Source organism: Cyprinus carpio, chromosome B4, assembly GCF_018340385.1.
Source record: "Cyprinus carpio isolate SPL01 chromosome B4, ASM1834038v1, whole genome shotgun sequence".
NCBI lineage: Eukaryota > Metazoa > Chordata > Actinopteri > Cypriniformes > Cyprinidae > Cyprinus > Cyprinus carpio.
The window spans coordinates 23,314,374-23,335,610 of record NC_056600.1 but is presented as its reverse complement, the minus strand read 5'-3'; the positions used below and the strand labels follow the sequence as shown (position 1 = coordinate 23,335,610).

Here is a 21,237-nt window from a genome sequence, read left to right as displayed (position 1 = left end):
GGAAAAAGCAGGTACTACATCCACAAATAACCAAAGAGTGCTATATTTAGCAAGGTTTATTTTAGTAATTATTTTTTCCCCTCTCTTCTACACTGTGAAGCTGTCCTTTTTTTTGCTGTCTGGAAGAAGCTGTCCTTTTTTTGCTCTGGAAGAAGCTGTCCTTTTTTGCTGTCTGGAAAACAGGTACTACATCCACAAACAACCAAAGAGTGCTATATTTAGCAAGGTTTATTTTAGTAATTATTTTTCCCCCTCTCTTCTACACAATGTCAAGCAGCCCCTTTAGTTGTCAAGGCAAAGCAGGCCACATTTTGCTGTCTGGAAGAAGCTGTCCTTTTTTGCTGTCTGGAAAACAGGTACTACATCCACAAACAACCAAAGAGTGCTATATTTAGTTTTTTCTCTCTCAATTCATTAAGGTTTACACTGTATACATTTAATACTCTAAACAGTTTATCCAGACACATTTGACCCCATTTGGCTCCATCCTTTTCAAAGTTGTCCCTTGCAGACCCTGACATCCTAAACTTCCTCTGGTTTACTGAAGGTAAGGATCATAAGTTTAAACAATTAGTTTAGTAGATACCCAAAATGCTTATATATTCTCCAACCTTTCATGGGGAGTGTGTGTGTGTGTGTGTGTTGGGTTTTTTCTAAACTTCTCTTGATCTTAGATGGAAGCTGGACCAAAAAACACTGCCCCTCAGTCAGTAGTTGGCTACATTCATAATATTAGTAAAATGAAACAAGGAACAAAAAGACCATACTTTGAAGCTGAAGTGCAACAGAAACACAAGGTTCAAAAACTCATTGTGTTCAAACCTGAACTGCGTACTCGGTTTGAAGCAGTCAACAACGATAGGTAAGACTTTATTCAAATGGATACCTATCCCTTTGTGTCTGATCTTTTTAATCTACAAACTTTGTTTTTTCTTTCTTAAAACAGAAGTCCAGTCCATCTGCATGATGTTTATTTACAGCCATCACTACTTTCTGAAGGGGCACAAACGAACACTAACTTTGTTAACCCCCCCACCAAAAAAAATGCAGGTTAATGTCAAGGCAAAGGTTATTCTGCAGAAGATTCAAGGGCACAACTTTGTTCGCGATGGAACCTTTCTCCTCAATGCCACATACACCGTTGCAGACCAAAGTGCATCGATTGACTTGACTGTGTGGGAACACAATGATGACCTCAACATTACCATTGGTGATTGGTATCGATTTTCAAATGTTTCTGTTCGTCACTTTCAAGGTGACACTTTTATTTCCACCACAAAAGACACTGAAATAACTGTTATTGAATGTACGGAAGAAATCTGTCCAGTAGCCCACACCACTTCCCAGAACCTCACTGCAGATGTAGTTGGCGCAAGCATAGACATTTTGCACATTTGCCCACAAAAACACAACATCCCAGACACACCATTGTCTACATCAAAAGTTCTCTGCACAAAATGCAAAACCTTTTACAAGTCACAATGCATAACCCACTACAGCTACGGTACACTTACAATTAAAACACAAACTGGAATCCGCACTGTTCACCTTGAAAACCACCTCATTAGATCTATCATTCAAGTCCCACACAACGCCACCACTGACATGGTCATAGACGCCCTCCTTGATCTCCCACCTGTAGACATCACAATATACCAGAAAAAACATCACCCAAATCTCCGTAATCAAACCTCCCATCCCACACACTGTCATACCTCACATAACCGTTACCCCACCATCCCCTACACAGTCCTCCATCAAACTGTTCCAATCCGAAGAAGATTTGGAGCAGTTAATGATGGAGGACTTCCCACACACCAGCTCAACCACTCCAACAACATCCACTGAAACGCCTTCAGCCATTCAACCCACAGAGTCCTGCCCCCTCAGCCAACAAAAATAATTTCCCATCCAACAAAAACATGCATCCATACTTTTTTTTTGTTACACGATGCATACAAGAACATGTGCACACATACACTTACGTACACGTACGTAGAACATGCCGACATACACGCCTAGGTATACGTACGTAGAACATGGCCACATACACTGATACATACACGCCTACGTATACGTACGTAGAACATGCCCACATACACTGATACATGCACACCTACGTATATGTACGTAGAACATGCCCACATACACACCTACGTATACGTACGTAGAACATGCCCACATACACTGATACATGCACACCTACGTATACGTACGTAGAACATGCCCACATACACTGGTACATACACAGCTACGTATACGTACGTAGAACATGCGCACACACATACACTAACAACAAACGTGCACATGTTCTTGTATGCATCAATATATGTACATATTTCTACATGGACACATACAATTACCAGTCAATACACCATAGATCACATCTCTACCCACATAAATCTGGAATGCCAACAGTGAGGTTCTGGGAAGTGGTCTAAGTGGAATGGAAATTTTTTTTTTTTTTTTTTTAACCAAGTTTGTTTACAGAAGTTATCCATTTCAATTGCCTAAATGATCATTTCATGATGTGTATCCAACCTGCTCATGCTTGTGGTGTTTCTACGTTATCACATGAATAAAATGTAAAACTTCAAATTGCACGTCTTGAATTTTCATTTTCACTCAACTTGACTATTTGCTCCTGTTAAATGGTTTAACCTTGGTTCACATTTAATCTTTAAGGAGGGTATGCTATTCATTTTGACAATCACACTGATAGGTTTCCTCAGCAACTTGCCCATTATGTTAAGCCACTGTATGATCTTAATCTGATCCAAAAACAATGCCTGTACACCCTAGGTGAATTCTCCTTTCAAAAAGTGGTGTAAAATTACTTAAGTTCCTTTACTTGCATCACTTTAGTTCCTAAACTTTTGATTTGTTGTAAGGTTTCATGCTAACTATATTCCAGTTAATAGTGGCGAACTAGCCAGTTGTCACGTTCATTCAGCTTCTGTTTTTCAACATCTGAACCAGTCTGTTAGGGTTCCATTTCTGCCTTTTTCTTCCTAGTCAAGTCACTTATTGTCACACAACCACAGCACATGTGCCTTGGTGACAAAGGGATACAAAACACTGGAACTTCAGGATGACATTTAACAGCAGACGGGAAACAAGGGGCAAAACACACTATAAATACACAGACACCAATGGGACACACCTAGGAACAAATGAACTAATTAATCAAACTCAGCTGGATACGAATTCACACAATGAGGACAGGAACAGGAAAGAGCAAATAAGGGTAAGGAAGGCACATGGGGAGCAAAACACACACAAAACACGGACCAGAGTCTGACATAACTCCCCACTCCTGGAAGGCAAGTCCCACACCATACAACATTCAACAGGGGGAGGGGGGTGGGCGATCAGGATCAGGAGCCCTCTGAGAGCTAAACTCAGGAACAGGAGACCTCACTAGAGTGAGGTCTGTGGCTGGAGCGGAGGCTGAGGCTGGAGATGACTGTCGGGCTTGACATCGGTGTGGACGGTGGGCTTGAGTCAGCCCAGATGATGGAGGCCACTGTGCTCTTTGGGGCCTTCAATGCTACAGAATTTTTTTTGTACCCTTCCCCAGATCTGTGCAATACAATCCTGTCTCGGAGGTCTACAGACAATTCCTTGGACTTTATTGCTTGGTTTGTTCTCTGACATGCACTGTTAACTGAATTTACCACAGGTGGAACATCTCAAGGATGATCAGTGGAAACAGGATGCATCTGAGCTCAAATTTTGAGTGTCATGACAAAGGCTGTGAATACTTATGTACATGTGATTTGTTTAATTTGAATAAATTTGCAAAGAAACTTTTTTCACGTTGTCATAATGGGCTAATGGGCTATTGAAAATAATGAATTTAATGCATTTTGGAATAAGGCTGTAACATAAAAAAATGTGGAAAAAGTAAAGCTCTCTGAATACTTTACGGATGCACTGTAGGATCAGCTCCAGCATCCTGCAAGCCTTCAAGCAACAATAATTGATAAATGATTTAAAATACTTTGTCTAATATATATTTATCAAGAATAAGAAAAGAAGACAAACTGCTTAGGGTTGCTTATTGCAGAAAATTAATTTAAAATTAAACAGTAAAGTATATGAAGGCTTCTGGAAACTAAAAAAGGAATGAACTGTGCTGATAAAAAATATTTCAGAGCTAAGCATAACTAAAGTATTTCCATGCTTTTCCAGATCATAAATTTAAAGTTGCCTGGTATTTACAGGGTTCCACAATCAGCAAATGTATCCAGATATTAAAATTTTGAAGTGAAATTGAATTATTAAGCTAAAAACACTCCTAATGGAAACAAGTCATTGTGTTCAGTCTATGTCAATTTATTAATATATTCTAGTTACATTGTTACATTTCACAGCAAGGTAGAAGTTTGTGTGACAGCTCTACATAGTTGAAATTAGATGGAATCTACTGTAACCACTCAATACTTGAAACTACAGCCAAGAAGATGGTCAGGTATGGCCACAAGAAAACACATGCACAAAAGAAAATGAACAGCCTTATGGTGAAGCATAAGGGGGTGCATATTAAAGTAAAAGGAATCATGAAGGTGACAATCAGATGTAGTCTGCATTCAGCTACAGTGTGAGCATAGCCTTGTTTTCAACAAAGAACACAAACAGGGTCTCACTTTTGCATGACTTCACACATGTATCTGTCAGAGTTATTTCACTGACCATAATTGATTTGTCTTCCAGAATGACTGCATTGCTCATTTTCTAAATATCTCGTCACACTGAGGAAAATGGCAAATTCTTCCCAGAATGAGTTTTCAAATGATGTTTCAGGTCTTTGTTATAGGTGAAACTCATGTCACACTGAAGACATGTGAATGGCTTCTCTCCAGTGTGAATCCTCATGTGAGGCACTAAGTTTCCTTTCACTCTGAAACTCTTTCCACACTGTTTGCAGGTGAAAGGTTTCTCTCCAGTGTGAATTCTCAAGTGAGTCTCAAGGTTTGCATTGTTTGTGAGACTCTTTCCACAGTGATGGCACATGAAAAGCTTTTCTCCCAAGTGAATTGTAACATGATTCTTAAGACATTTCTTGTCTACGAAACTCCTTTCGCACTGCTGACATTTAAAACTGTTGTCTCTTGAGTGAATCCTCATGTGATTTTTAAGGTTGTCTTTATATCTGAAACTGTTTCCACATTGATTACAGATGTAAGGCTTCTCTCCTGTGTGAATTCTCATGTGAACATTATGGCATTTTTTCTGTTTAAAACTCTTTCCACACTGAAAACATATGAATGGTCTCTCTCCAGTGTGAATTCTCATGTGATTATTAAGATCTCCATTTACTGTGAAACTCTTCCCACACTGTTTGCAGGTGTAAGGTCTCTCTCCAATGTGAAACCTCATGTGGACATTAAGGTTTTTTTTGTGTATGAAACTCTTTCCACACTGATCACATTTATACGGTCTCTCTCCAGTGTGAATCCTCATGTGAACATTAAGGGATTTTTTCTCTATAAAATTCTTTCCACACTGAACACATATGAATGGTCTCTCTCCAGTGTGAATTTTCATGTGAATTTTAAGATCTCCATTTACTGTGAAACTCTTCCCACACTGTTTGCAGGTGTAAGGTCTCTCTCCAATGTGAATCCTCATGTGGATGTTAAGGGTTTTTTTCTGTGCGAAACACTTTCCACACTGATCACATTCATATGGTCTCTCTCCAGTGTGAGTTCTCATGTGGGCATTAAGGGTTTTTTTCTGTGTAAATCTCTTTCCACACTGAGGGCATATTAATGGCTTCTTTTCAACGTGAATTTTCATGTGGACTGAAAGGGTTCCTTTTCGATTGAACATTTGTCCACACTGTTGGCAGGTGTAAGGTCTCTCTCCAGTGTGCATTCTCTTGTGGGAATTAAGGTTTGTAATTTGTGTTTTTTGAGCTTTATTTCGTAAGGAAATATTCTCAGTATTTGAGTAACTAATTGATTTGTCTTCAGTTTTGAAATCATGATGTTTCTCCTTTTGGTCTTTCTCTTCTGTTTCATTCAGCTCTTGACTCTCCTCTTTAAGTGCCATCAGGTCTGAGGTGAAATAAGAAAAAATACAAGTTAAAACCAGTTTAATGGCACAAAGCAAAATATGTCAAATCATTTAGACTAGTGCAGTCAATCCATTTTAAAATTAACCAATTAATTGTGCTTTTTAACAATGCATTCATATTGTCATAATTTCACACTGAATCTCCAAATTTATGTAGAAATAAAATAGCTTGTGCATTTAAAATATATGGTTTACTGACATCCTTTATCCAAGTAGCATATTATAATGAAGGCCACAATTGATATCAATACTGCTACTGATCCGTCTCTATTAAATGCATTTCCCCTGAAAGTTTAGCCATTAATTAGTCATTCAACATTACATTACAGTATAATTGGAAGCCATTATAGGTTTTCCTTATTATACACTTAATAGGCTTTGAAAAATAGTGAACTTAAAACACAATCTTCACAAAGCATATGCATATAAACTATAAATTGAATATAAATGAATCTTTATTCAAACTACAAAAGTTAATCAGTGAGCAGAACAATGAGTGATTTCTCTTTTTCAATCCTTTCCCCCTTTTTCTTTTGTTTACATCAGTGACACAAACTGCATCAGGTTTCACTTTAATGCTGCATTCCCAGCCTGGTCTCACTGTTTTTACGTAGGTATCAGTATGTGATGTTTACAAGCATAAAACATACTTTTGTTTTTGTTATTTTGTTAAGAGCTTCTTCCCGGGTACGTTACGCCAAGAACCCAGATAAACCCCACCCCAGGGAAAACGCAACAAAGTGGGCGAGGCCATGTTGTGCTGCTTTAGAGAAGAGGAAGAGAAAACTAGGGGTGCACGTAAAAATCGGTTCATATATGAATCAAGATTCTGTCTTCTAACGATTCTAATGGATTGACAAGTTTCAAAATCAATGTTCTAAAGCAGCGGTTCTTAATACTGTTCTTTGTGTCACTCTGCATCTATCTCTCTCATTCAGATCGTCAGATCAGCTCCAACAAACTTCCATTTATGCACTTATTTTCACATAACAATGAGAAGCGTTATACATGGACGCGCGTGCAGTTGCTGTGCTGTATTAAAGCTTTAATCAGAATAAAACCGTATATTAAAAGCTAACAGAAGCAGTAGCACAACAACAAACAAACATACCATTAACCCTCTAGGCGCCACGGTTGAGTTTACTCGACAAGATGCAGCACTGAATAAAATGGCCGATTTTGTCAAATAGGGTGTCAAATTTCATTCGACCTCCCCTACACTAGATTGCAGACATGTCAAACTTCATCTCTGACTCAAAAAAACGTCATGCTTCTATACAAAATCTTCGAGCTAGAGCGCATTGAATCAGTGCGAGCAAAAGCGGAGCTAGTGTGAGAGTGAGCCATTTTATAAGAGCAATATTGTCAACGTCAGCGAGTATTTGCATTAGATTATTATTATTATTATTATTATTATCTAATGGCATCAATAAAGCTTACCCGCAATGAGGTGTTGGGACTTCTATTCGCGGACCCTGATTCTGAAGGGGAATATCTGCCTTCAGAAGATGACGGTTATTCTGAAAGTGAAAGTATAGCCCTACACCAAGCACAAACGGTGAATCCTTTGCCCAGTGTAGATGGTCCTTTGCCCAATGTCAGTGGTGGGAACAATGTTTCCCAGGGTCGGAGGGTTCATCGCGAAGTTAGCAGGCGTGTTAGTGTTGTGGAGAACGAGGCGGGAGATTTTTACCGGAGTAGCCATGTAGCTTTGTCTTCTGACCGTGTGCCTCTCCGCAATTGCGGCGACAGTAGAGACTTTGTCTAATGCCACTCGGTATGTTAGACAAGGTCGAAGTATTCATAGGACAGTTAGGGGGCAACGTGGAGGCAGGGTGGGGAGTCACAATGACAATAGTCCAAGCTGTGCACACTCGGTGCGCGCGCACGAGGCAGATCTGGCCGCGCGGCTCGTAGCAGGAGCAGAGGCGGTGTGACACAGGGCAGAGGGGCTATTATGCATAGTCTATCGCAAGCTGATGGTAATGCCGGCTTTGAGTACTTGGCCAATGAGGATGTGTACCAAAGTTGGATCACGCCCTTTGATCAGCCAATTGGATATCTGGGGGAAAGAGAACTCTCCAATGCCAATTCGCCCCAAGATTTTCCATCAGTCTTTCTGATGATTTCTGGAATTTACTTGTTAATGAGACAAATCGCTAAGACCATCAGTTTTTAGCCTCCCATCAACTCCATCCACACTCCAGATTTCATCAATGGTCTGACGTAACTGTCAGTGAAATGAAAGCCTTCTTTTCTCTGCATTTGAGTATGGGTCTTGTAGAGAAGCCAGAGTTGGAGGATTATTGGGCTGAATATTGGCCAACAGCAACACCTGGATTTGGCAAGGTGATGTCCAGGAATAGATTTGAGATGATTTTGTCTTTCCTTCACTTCACCAATAATGAGGAGTGTGTTGACAGGTGTCAGCCAGGGTATGACAGGCTATTCAAAATCCGCCCAATCATCAATTTGGTCATCCCCCGGTTTTCAGCAATGTATGGTCCATCTAAGCAGCTGTCATTGGATGAAATGACCATTGCGTTCAAAGGGAAATCAACCCTAAAAATGTACAACCCAAACAAACCAGACAAATATGGCTAAAAAGTATTTGTTCTGAGTGAAGCCAAGTCAGGCTATGTGTTACAGTGGTCCATGTACACTGGGACAAAGTAGGCCTAATACAAGTGATTTCGGTGCTACACACCTTATTGTCCGTGAGCTGATGGCCCCGTACACAGGGAAAGGGCATGAGGTGTACATGGACAGCTATTACACCTCACCAGCCATAGCTGATGAGCTGGCAAGCAATGATTCGGGTTTGTGTGGGACTGTCAGCAGTAAGAGGAAGGGGATGCCAAAGGGCCTCAGCCGTGAACAGTTAACATTCAGCAAAGGAGATGACCCAGTCTTCATGAGGAAGAGGGAAAATGCTAGCTTGTGCGTAGCATGATACAAAGCACCTCACAATGCTCTCTACACTGCATTCCAACACATGTGTCAGAAAGCGCATCAGGACCAAACACACTGATAGTGGCTATAGGGAGATAAATAGGCCTGTTTGTGTTGATGACTACAATTCGTTCATGGGGGTGTCGACACAGCAGACCAGAGAATGAAGACCTACCTCTTTCCCCACTGGTCAAGGAAATGGTACAACAGGACTTTCAATGCCATTCTCAGTGTAAGCATGGTGAATGCCCACATCATTTACTGCTGCTGCACTGCTGCTCCTCACAAGCCCCTGAAAGTCTTCGTGCAGGATGTCATCACTGCTTTACTGGAAGGCTTCTCCAGGAAAGAGAGCAACAAAGGCCGAAAGTCGTCCTCACTGGGAGACTTGCCACAAAGACTCAGTGAGTGCCACTTTATCTGCCAGGCTGATGGTTACCCAGATTGTGTAGTTTGTTCTGATTGGACCCGCCCTAAAGGCCGCCGTCAAACAAAATACATGTGCAGGCAGTGTGGGGTGGGTCTTTGTGTTGTGCCTTGCAATGAAAGGTAGCACACCATGAAACACTACAAGAAATGTCACCTGGATGGATAGAGAGTCATTATATGTGCCCCATACATGGAATCAGAGTGCCTACTGTATGTAGTAAATGGAAAATCTCTACAGCAAAAGGCCAACTGCTACATGCATTCGGTTTGTTTCTACCATTTATTAGTAATGATTTACACAGTTTGTTTACTACTTACTATTTACCTGAGCATTCAGTATTGTGCAATATAGCATACAGAAGGTGAGGGACATTTTGGGGGGAAAGAAGTGCTGCATTTTATCATTTAAACGTGACTTTTCATGAAAATTCTATAGTCCAAGATGGCCGCCACCATATGACGACATAATATGCAAATTATATGGGAAAATGTAATCCCTACATAAACTTTGGGTCATCCTTAATATTTCTATAATTTACAGAAAGTCTCTATCTTTTATCACTTTTAAGATATAGCCTTTTGAAATTAAGATGTCAAAATCGAACATTTTAGGAAAAAACCTCTGGCGCCTAAAGGGTTAAGAGCCGTGCTTGCACAGGTTCTGCACAATCCTCTTCATTAATAACCTCTGCATCTCAATCGGGCTCAAATTGATAAGCAATAAAGAGGACGTCATTGTTTACAATACAACCGGAGCACATTCTGAGCTTGAGGGGCGGGATGTTCAGACGCGCTCTAGTGGCGGTTTAGCAAATCACAACACACTGAACCAGCTGACCAATCTCAGCCCATGGCGTATTTCTGAGGGAGGGGCTTCATAAAAACAGGAAATAATCAAAGTGTTTGTCAGAAGGGACAGATCAGTGTGGAATAAAGGTAAATTATGTGAAAAATAATGCATTTTTTAAAAAACGAAGCATGAACACGTTAGACTGCACCCCATAAACACAAAAAAGCCATATTTTTTTTATTAACCTCAAGATGTATTTACCTTTATAAAGGCCTTTTTTTTTACCTTACAAATGTAAGCACTTGTTGCGAAGCTCCGGACTCTGGGACTAAGCAGATCTCTGTGCAGCTGGATCCTGGACTTCCTGACAGGCAGAAGTCAGGTGGTCAGAATGGGCATCAATACTTCATCCCCGCTGACCCTCAACACTGGTGCTCGGGGCTGTGTCCTCAGCCCACTCCTGTACTCCCTGTACACACATGACTGTACAGCCACACACAGCTCCAACCTCATTGTCAAATTCGCTGACGACACAACAGTAATAGGCCTGATCACCGACAACGATTAGATGGCCTACAGTGAGGAGGTGAGCATCCTGATTAAATGGTGTCAGGAGAACCATCTCTCACTCAACATCGACAAGACCAAGGAGCTGGTGGTGGATTTCAGGAGACAGAGCAGAGAACACACACCCATCACCATCTACAAGACACCTGTGGAGCGGGTAAACAGCTTTAAGTTCCTCTGCGTTAACATCAGTGAGGATCTCACATGGTCTACACACACTGATGCAGTGCTAAAGAAGGCACATCAGCGCCTCTTCTTCCTGAGACGACTGAGGAAGTTTGGAATGAGCCCCAGCATCCTCAGATCATTCTACACCTGCACTATAGAGAGCATCCTGACGCGCTGCATCACTGCCTGGTTTGGAAACAGCACCGCTGGCAACCGTAAAGCTCTGCAAAGGGTCGTGCGAACTGCTAGCCACATTGTTGGAGGTGAGCTTCCCTCCCTTCAGGACATCTACACCAGGAGGAATATAAGGAAAGCCCGGAGGATCATCAGTGACTCCAGCCACCCATCCCATGGACTGCTCTCTCTGCTGCCCTCAGGAAGACGTCTCCGCAGCATCCGATCCCACACTAGCTGACTGAGGGATTGCTTTTTCCCTCAGGCTATCAGCCTAATGAAAAGTCAAAACTAATACACCCTACAGCATACTCCCACAATATGGTATGCCACACACTGCACTTTAACTTCAACATTTCAACACTGGACTATAAATACACACTGCATTTAATACAATAATCTATCTGCTACCACTGGATACCATCCAATGCACATCCATGACATTTTCTGTATCCAGTTCATGTACAATCTGTTGCACCTTAGCATATTTTTGTGTGTATATGTCTATATATTGTAGAAAGTGTAAATAATGTGTAGTGTATAATGTGTAGTGCTAACTGTATATAAGTACGTATTGCGTATAATTCGTAGTGCTAACTGTAAGTATGTCTAATAGTACACTGTGTGTACTGACTATATGTATGTGCATATTACACATTTTCATCTGTTGAAGTCTGTATGGTTATATGTAAATTGTTTCTGCAATTTCTGGAGCACGTTCCCAAGATTTTCACGCAACATAATTCAGAAGGGTGGGGATGAAGCACAAGAGAATGAATTGAGTGACTAACCAGAATTAAGTGACTAACCAGAAACAAGAATTAGACCAATAAACAAAACAACTGTCAAAATTTATTGAAGAGGGAAAATAAAGCTCTCAGAGCTAATGGGAAAATGAGTTCACACAGTATATTCAAAAGATGTATTTGTAACATCAATTCTTATAACAGTCAGCAAACCATAGCTGTTTTGTGGTACAATTCTCATGACAAACACCTGACAGATCAGACAGTTTACCTGTGATTATGGAGTGCTTGATTTGATTAAGACTAGGGCTGTGCGATTAATTGAAATCGTAATAAAATCACGATTTGAGCGTGCGTGATTTCTAAATCGCTTTATAGCACGATTTTCCGCGGTCCCGACCTACCGCAGTATGCTATCCGATCTAATCAGAATGCAGCGCACCTAAGTGGAGCGCGAGACTGGGCATATGCCTCACTCTGTGATGTGTATTTATTCCGAGCCCATGTTAATGGATCAGAATGTTCACACTGCACGCGGTAAAAGATGTGAACAGAAAAGGTTAGAAATCGAAAGGTGCGAAAAGAATGAATATCTAGCGCATGAGCATAGGGAGAGTTGTGAGTGAGTGAGTAAGAGGAGACATGTTTGAAGCGCGCGCATTCTCTCTGGGCGAGAGGAGCGTGTATCTGAGCATGCGTGTCTGGTTCTGTGACAGAGCAAAGGAAATCTGCATGCAAGCGGAGAGATTCGCGCTCGCGCATTATTTTAATGTGCTTTCACGTTACAATAACTCGCTCTCGCTGCTGCTTCTGCACCGCACACACATACTGTATATGCACTGCAGACGGAGTACGTGTGAACCTTGGGCAATAAATATATTTCAGCACCTGAGGCACCGCTACAATGAGCTCTATAACCAATGCATGGCAAAAAAAAAAAAAAAAGCCCTGGACACGGGTTTTATTTTATTTGTTTATTTATTTATTTTTGCCATATGTTTAGACATTTTGTTTGACATCTTTACTTAGTGATTATTTTGACTTAAGTCTGTTCTAGAGGCATGTTACAACTTTTTGATAAAGCTCTCATTGGTTTTCTTTTGGAAATATGTTTCAAATTTATACTGAATGCATTTATGACTGTAAAGCATGTCTGTGTGTGTCAAAATCGTGATTAAAATCGAAATCGCAAAATTGATCAAAAAATTGTGATAGGTTTCTTTTGTCCATATCGCACAGCCCTAATTCAGACATGACACAGAGTGTCAGTAATACTGCACCTGATCAAGTCTGAATGATCATGGAAGGTAAAAATGATCACAACTATTACATCATTTTAATTGTGCATCCAAACATATGCCAGTAAAAACCAGCCTAAAGTAGCGCAATGACCATGTCCTAAATATGTCATAGCTCAAAGGCTTCCTACTAGTGGCCCTCATTCATAAAAACATTTAGCACAGTTTTATCACAGGTAGAATGCTAAATGTTTGAGTAAAAGCATTTCAGTCAAATGTAATTTATGCAATATTTCAAATCTTTAACCCATGGGGGAAAATCAACCCATGGCAACAGTTTAAAAGCAGCCCAATTCCATGGAAAAAAACAACCCTACCTCCAACACGAGCTGCAGGAGTCAGATTTGACTGATCACGAGTTAGGAGAGATGACTGACAATATATTCAAGATTCAAGCTCCTCAACAGATCCTGAGCTCATTGACAAATATCTTATATCATAAGGTGTGGTCGCTTTACATTGCGATCGCGAAATCATAAGTGAACTGTGACTGCGAGCGCTCATTCAAAAGCGATTCAAAAACCCCACATATTGATAGCGGCTCCCTGATCGAAAAAATGATATATAAATATTAGAATGTTTGGGCGGGGGTAATGGTCAGAAATTAAGCGAGAGCGGGATCAAGCCACACAGGGCTCTAACCTGCGATATCACACACGGCACAGTCTGTTGGTGAGCGCCGTTTAAATGACATCAAATCTTGCATCATTCCATAAATAAACTACACGGAACCCCACTATTCGGACAAATACAAATAATTAAAAGATGACAAAATTTAATACCTTGGAAAATGGCATAATTTACTCTAAACTGATTTATCAACTTTTAATACTTTTTAAGACCCCGCGGACACCCTGGAATATACAAATAAGAAATCTTGAGGGGAGGGGGGTTGCATACTTTTAAACATACTAACACCGCTAGTAGGTGTCGGTTAAGCCACAGTCACACTACACTTTGAGAATACGAAATTCGTTCGGAGGCTGCAACAGTCGTGATATGACATCATACTCTGCAGAGTCTTTTTAAAAACTTCAGTTCAGCACATAAACAATAAAAACACACCTAAAATATAAAAACATACAATCTAATCCACTTTCCTGCAGCGCTGTAGTTTTAAATTTATATTCTTTTAATTCAGATAGGAGGTCATGCTGTGTCATATCGATCTGCCGTTGTTCAGTTCATTGAGTCATTCATTCAACTGATTTGTTCAAAACACTGAATCACTCCGTAACAAAACATTGCAGAGTGTTGCTCAGAGATTGGTGAAACAGAACAAAACAGTCAATATTGTGTCTGTAATGTAAGTAACCCAGTCACATGACTGCTTAACTACTTGTATATTTAACTAAAATCAATGTAACATTTGCAATCCTGAGAATATTCGTCAATTAGCTCCCTTGGCATGCTATGTTGCTTAACTACATTGTGTTTTAAATAAAAACACTTAACATTTAGAATTTTTACCTCAGTATGTTTCATCTGTGAGTTTCTTTGTGTCCTATTAAGCTCTTTTGCTCAAATGAACCTTCATACCAGAAATACACTATCCATTATCATTATTCATTGCCGTTTACGCTGAATGTAAAAAAATCAGAAGAATAATTCTCATATTTCGATGCTTCACTAGATGTTTTTTCACACATTAAGTTTTAATCAGGCTATTTGTCCAGTCGGGCAAGTAAAATTCAAGCCATTTTATCAGTAAACTTGTATTAACCCATTTCAAACTAGCTAGGAGGCTGGTCTGCTAGCTGTAGCACACAGTAAGTTACAGCGGGGAAATAACTGTAAGCAAATAGTCACTGGATCTGTCAGACTGGAGAAATTTTTGCGGTAATGGGACCGAAAATATTTAAGATCCATCGACTCTGAATTTAAGACATTTTAAGACTTTTTAAGGACCCGAGGCCAATATAAGTGCTGTAGTGCAATTCATCAAAAACACCCCCCCCCCCCCCACTTGAGAAAAACCATGTTTAACGTAAATGTGTGGGATGCCTTAATCCAAGAGCCTATTTTAAACCACACGATGCTGGTTTCATCTGGCCAGAGGAGAACTGGCCGCCTAAGTCTGGTTTCTCCCAAGGTTTTCTCTGTTTCTGTCACAGATATGAGTTTTGGTTCCTTGCCACTGTCGCCTTTAGCTTGCTTGAATTTTTGGCAATATTTGTCAACATTATCACACAGATACTATTGGAAGAGAACTAAACTTGGCTGGTCAATGACATCACTGAGTCAAGGATGGACTGCCTTTAACTGGAAAATTTAGTTTACTATTGTCCTCTTTTAGAGCTGCTTTACAGCACAATTAAATTTTGTTTGCATTATTGGCACTATTTTTTCTCTTTAACACTGTAAAGCTGCTTTGACAGAATCATTACTGAATAAAGCACTATATCAATAACTACTAAAGAAGATAAAACTCTGGGTCACAACAGATGTTTTCTTTAGTGCAGTACTTCAGTCTTTGATATCAACCATGTATTGTAACGCTCAAAAACATGAATTTGATTTTTGTTATGCAGCAGTTCATTATGAAGCTACTGGTCAGTGACTATTATTTGCTCAAAAAAGATAAGCAAGCCTCGTAAGCTGAAAAAAATGTCTTATAAGTGTATATACTTTGAGAATGAAAACCAACCTGTTTGTTCCTCAGTATCTTCATGCCTGACTCTGAATGTTTCTTCAATCTTCATGTCTTCACTCTCCTCTTTAATAAACTCCATCTTTATGATAGTTTGTCACGTGGATCTCAGTTGATCCACCAGGAGTTTTTTTCTGTGTTTGGACACTGTCCTGTTTAAGATAAGAATAATTAACAGATAGAAAAATAAATGCAAACTAAATATCTAGGTGTCTCTCAATTCAGTATTGATGTCCGTTTCGCGAAAGACTTGTTCTATCTAACCAGTCGAACCAGTTCATTAGTCCCGCCTCTCCTTCATTAATTGGACGGCTGGGTAAAAAGTGACAATGACAAGCGCTGCGTTTTACTCAAAAAGAACACACACACCAAAAAAAAAAACTAGAGCAAACAAACTAGTAATATATTATAATGGCAGCGCATCAAAATTCAGTGTCATCAGTTTGCCACAATGAACAATGTTAATGGTTTTACACACCATTTACACATGGCAATGAACATTTCTTTCGTACCAACTAATATTTAGAAAATTAGAAAGTTTACATCAGAACGGCTTTACAAACGATTTACACAAAAATTTGTTCTGCTTGTGTTTCATGAATATGTCCATTGTTTTTTAAATGTTTGACGACGAGCAGTTAATCAAATGGTTATTCAATAATGTATAATGTATAATGCTAATAAAGATAATAATCTTGCTATTGTTAGCAACAGGCGATATCTCTGATTATCATCTATCAGCACAATCCTAAAGGCAGGCCAGTTAACAGCATATTGATTTAAATGTTATAATTATATTCCATTTCCAATGTGTATATCATAATGTAATCTCTTAAATTCTTTTTTCGTCAAATGTGTGTTGAATGTAAAGTCCTCTTAGGAATTTTACCATTCAATGTGAATTTATCTGAGAATATCCTTAAATAAGGAAATCTATTCAGTTATTGGTCCATGCTTATGTCATCCTCCAAAATCCTGTTTGTGGCACAGCAAAGTGTCGTGAATCAACTCTAAGACTGACACTTAAGATTTACTTTTAAGTGCAGCTGTAGCGTATGAGGCCTGAACCAGACAAATTAAAGATTCGATCGGGAGCCTGGTTGAAACATGAGCCGAATTCCACAGAAAGGCAGGATGTTGTAAATCAACTCCTAGCACCACAGTCTGAAGCAAGATAAACTAACCGACTCTTTCACAGAACAGCTTTCAAAATTAACACCATTAGAACAATTATTGACAATTTCAATTCGAAAAGAAGAGATTGTCTAATTCTGGGGCAAGTAATCGAAGAGATGGACAGTCTGACCCTCACATGTAAAGCCATGAGAGTAAACAAGATCTTTGGATTGACTTCCCCCCACCTAGTAGAACCAGACTGAAATTCCTAAGGAGACCTGTTAACCCCTCTGGTCTTCACAGAAGATATCCTTACTCCCCAGAATGGCACAGAGAATGCCTTCCAATGCATATATGCACCAAAATGAACTCAAAAAAGACTTCTAAATGGATATCAGTCCATTGCTTAACTCCATATTCATTTAGGTGTAACCCACACATTGTTTCTAATCACTTATTGTGTATGTCTTTTTAATAACTATTGAATAGTTTAAGTATTCATATTCATGTTTAGTATGTGTGTGTTTGAATCTTCTTGCTTGAAATGTTTCTGACCATCAGTTATTTGTCAAATGTATCATATTCTTGTTATAGGAATCATGTCCAAATTATACCCTGCAAGAGCGGGGAAAATTCGGACCACGAGCTTGATAAGATAACATATGATTTATGAATGGGGTGGGACAAACATCGGAACACCCCGAGAAAAGACAATATCTAATTGGTCAAGACAACATTTGAGGTGTGGCCAAAAGGCCAGTTTAAATACTCAGGACACCATCAAATTTTGCTTTTAGTTTTTAGCTTGTGTTTAGCTTTTGCTATCAGTCATGCCGGCTTTTAGCCTGCTTTTTGCTTTTGCTTTTAGTCATCACTTTTAGCGTTCTTCGAGCGCCGTTCCAGCGTGCTTCGGCCTGCACGCCTGCTGCTTAGCCACGATGAAAAGAAACACCACCTAGTCTAGTCAAACTTTACTTCTGTTCTTTTACTTTAGTTTCTTTTCTTTTCCGTTTGAGAGTTCGTGTTCTGAGTTAAGTTTTGTAACGCCGTGTCTCCGAGTCTGACCTCGCGTGCCCGTCTGAAACTTCAACCAGCCCACAACTCCGCATCTTCAGCCTACGCCCAAGACATCACTTCAACGACTACTGAACTTCCAGCCAATCAGCAACCTTGGGAAACCCCCTTTTCAGCGACAACAAAGGGAACCCCGTTACACAGGCATCACAAGTAACATACCTCCAGACTTTGATCTGTACTGGTGTTATCTAATATAATTTTAACTCAGTGCGAGGGTTAATTAAGTGACTGATGCTTGTTCATGTCTATGCAATTTCACGTATTGCTGTAAACTTGGGATTTCACATTTTCATTCTCTTAAACTCACTCTTTCCTAACTTTCTATCCTCCTGCAACTTGTGTGAATGTGTGAGTGCGTGTGCTTATGTGTTAGATTAGTTTATATGTCTTAGATTTATCTAATACAAGCCCTTAATTATTATTGAAAAGAGAAGTATCTTGTGTTTTGTGCTTACAAGTTAATGTCTTAAACTGCCGATCCTTGTTACTGTGCTAATTAATAGTGTTTTCACTATACTTTGGATATTAATATCCAGCGCAGATTTGATGTTAAACGGCTCGTTCAGTGAATCGCTGGCCGTTTCAGTGATCAGCCGTGAAACAGTGAATATGTTCAAATTCCCTTTAAAATCTTAAATGATTCCCTTTGAGCTAAATTGACCTGTTTCCCTTACACAGCTTTGAAGCAAGAATTATTTACACTCAAGTCGATTTTTAGCCGTTTTTAGAGGCTTGATAAGTACAGGCCCTGATAAAACAAAAACAACCAAAATGACCACTCAGATTTATAAAAGAACACATTATACACGTAGGCGGGGGGTTTGGGGGCTCTTGCCAACCCTAAGGATTGAAAGATTTTACTAAATATGTTAATTAAAAATACTTTCAACTCAAAAGTAAATATGCACATTATGCAGTTATCTTACTGTTATTTATTGTAAGTAAATTAATAAATAAAATCAAACTTACTAATAGGCTTTCCCAATCTTATTTATGTAAGAAGTTGGCGAGTGATGAATCTGCATGTTGGCGGATAATAGCCTATGCTTGCCTGTTGCGTGACATGAATGGATATTTAGTGTGTTTTAACAACATACAACTGCAGCGTAATCTGAACCAACCCAAAATAAAGCTGTTGCGTGGACTTAGAAGCTCGACATAAAGACAGAAGAAGCTAGATGCCCGACTCCAGACCCCGACAGCATCATAAAGGTGATCCATTAAATGCTCCGTCAGCAGCTCAGTGTTATACGTTTATGTCAGGAAAAGAACCATTTACATCAGAACACAACCTAGAAATATATTTCAGAATACAAACATTTTCAGTAAGATTTAACTTGAATAATGTCCAACAGGTCTGTTTTAAAGCAGTGGGTAAATCACTCGTTGATCTGCTTAAAATCTACTTTGCGATTCTGCTGACAAACGTGTTTATGGTGCATTCTATTCAACGTGTTTATTGCTAGTGCAGCAGAAATAGAGTGCGCGCGCAGCCTTTACAAGTAATTCGCGCGCACTGTATCTGGTTGCCATGGCAACCTCGCGCGCTTGCTGCTGATCTATGATCATAGAAAACCCGCTTTTAATGGTACACGGATTTGTGTGACTTTGACCGTTTACTACAGAAATGCTAAAATGTATTTAAAAGTTTGACTGACCAAATCGACTGCCCCGAATTCGTGTTTTAGATAAACTGATTCACAAAATAGGGAGCTGAATGAGACGCACCTGTTCTGTTACTCGCGTGCAGGAGCGCTTTACACGAACAAAATACCTTTCAGTCACGTCACTAGCTAAAACTGTACAGAGTTACATTGGTTGACAGTTCAATAGGAGCTTCATATACAATTCTCTCAACGTCTCTGTACAAGTTGTGTTGATTTAAACACTTCAGATGGTTAAAAACACACCTTTCTTCATCAGAATCACAGACGCGGGAGCGCGGCGCAGCTTTGTGACGTCACAGCACCAGAGCAAAATAAAAGTCCTGTTTCCTAAACTCATAGGATTTTATATATAGGATAAATTGAAGGGATGAATTGCAGGGTTATCGAAAGCCTAAAAACAATCACTACCATTGAGCTTAATATATAATCTTATATCTAAATATAAGCAACTGTTCAGTGCTTTCAATGCATGATAAACTACAGAGCATTTGTGATGTTCTTAATCAAGAATAAACTCCAGTATCTTGGTCATAAATTACAAGACTTTGAAAGAACTTATGAATATTTCAAACTCAAAGAATTTGTAGACCCAAATTTAATTTCTGCTTGTGGAGAGAGATCTAATTATTTATTTTATTAACTGAAACTGAATCCTTGTATTCTTATTCCATCTCAGTATTTCACTGGAAATGGCAAAAAGTCAAATAAAAAGACAAGATTTTAGGCCTTTTTTTTTTTTTACATTGTCAGAAATAAAATGAAGTAAAATTGTACTTTAGCTTTTTACTGGGGCAGTAACCTCAAATGTGGGCCTTCCCTAAAAGGAAGCATATTAGTACCATACAAGTGTGCACACTTTAAGGATAGATAAGTTACTACGGTGTGCCTTTGAGATTACCTCACGAAGAATAAATATGGTTGTTTATTTATTCATTCGTTTGGTTTGGGTTAGGTTTTGTTTTGTTTTTGTTTTTGAAGTATGTATCAATGCTATGCTAACCAACCTACCCTTATTTGAGCACAAATACAGTAAAAACAGCAATATTGTGAAATATAACAATTTCACTTATATTTTAGTGTAATTTAAAATGCATCTGTGATCAAAGCTGATTTTTTTAGCATCATTAGTCCAGTCTTCACGGTCACAAGATCTTTCAGAAATCATCTTAATATCATTTGCTGCTCAAGACAAATTTCAGAATTTGATGAACAATATAAATATATATATACACTACTCACAAAAAGTAAGGGATATTTGACTTTCTGGTGAAATTCATGGAAAATGTAAAAAGATCTTGGCACAGTGATGTTATATCGTGAAAGTAGGGCATCTAAGTAGAAGCATGCAATGGTAGTTTCTTCATCTCAAACAATTTATTGAAACAAAAGCTAACAACAGTGGTGGTATATTACAACAACAACAACAAAAAAAAGTCAATGTCTCTAAGTGCAGGTAGAGTTTAATATCCGAAACAATGTCAAACAAAAAACCAAAACACGGGGAGCACAAGTAGCAGAACGA

The 21,237-nt window shown here is 39.2% G+C and overlaps 1 protein-coding gene across 3 annotated transcripts; it reads right to left on the bottom strand.

The window, feature by feature from the left end:
• Positions 1-4,624: 4,624 nt before the first annotated feature.
• LOC122137056 (gastrula zinc finger protein XlCGF57.1-like) lies at positions 4,625-20,033 on the bottom strand. Of its 3 annotated transcripts, XM_042722416.1 has the most exons (4): positions 19,959-20,031; positions 19,777-19,841; positions 15,853-16,007; positions 4,625-6,062 (listed from the first exon to the last, which is right to left on the bottom strand). In XM_042722416.1, exons 3-4 carry the CDS (start codon positions 15,935-15,937, stop codon positions 4,750-4,752), a joined length of 1,398 nt encoding a protein of 465 aa, XP_042578350.1. In that variant the 5' UTR covers positions 15,938-16,007; positions 19,777-19,841; positions 19,959-20,031; the 3' UTR covers positions 4,625-4,749. The 3 variants fall into 3 exon arrangements, with proteins under 3 accessions (XP_042578350.1, XP_042578352.1, XP_042578349.1); XM_042722418.1 differs by lacking the exon at positions 19,777-19,841 and having other exon boundaries at positions 19,959-20,033; XM_042722415.1 differs by lacking the exon at positions 19,959-20,031 and having other exon boundaries at positions 19,777-19,950.
• Positions 20,034-21,237: the final 1,204 nt, after the last annotated feature.

Excerpts from the sequence above, each read along its gene's own strand:
- LOC122137056 (XM_042722418.1), bottom strand. The coding sequence starts at position 15,937 with ATGGAGTTTATTAAAGAGGAGAGTGAAGACATGAAGATTGAAGAAACA. Across the intron at positions 6,063-15,852 it reads AGATACTGAGGAACAAACAG|ACCTGATGGCACTTAAAGAG; the intron begins GTTGGTTTTCAT and ends ATTTCACCTCAG.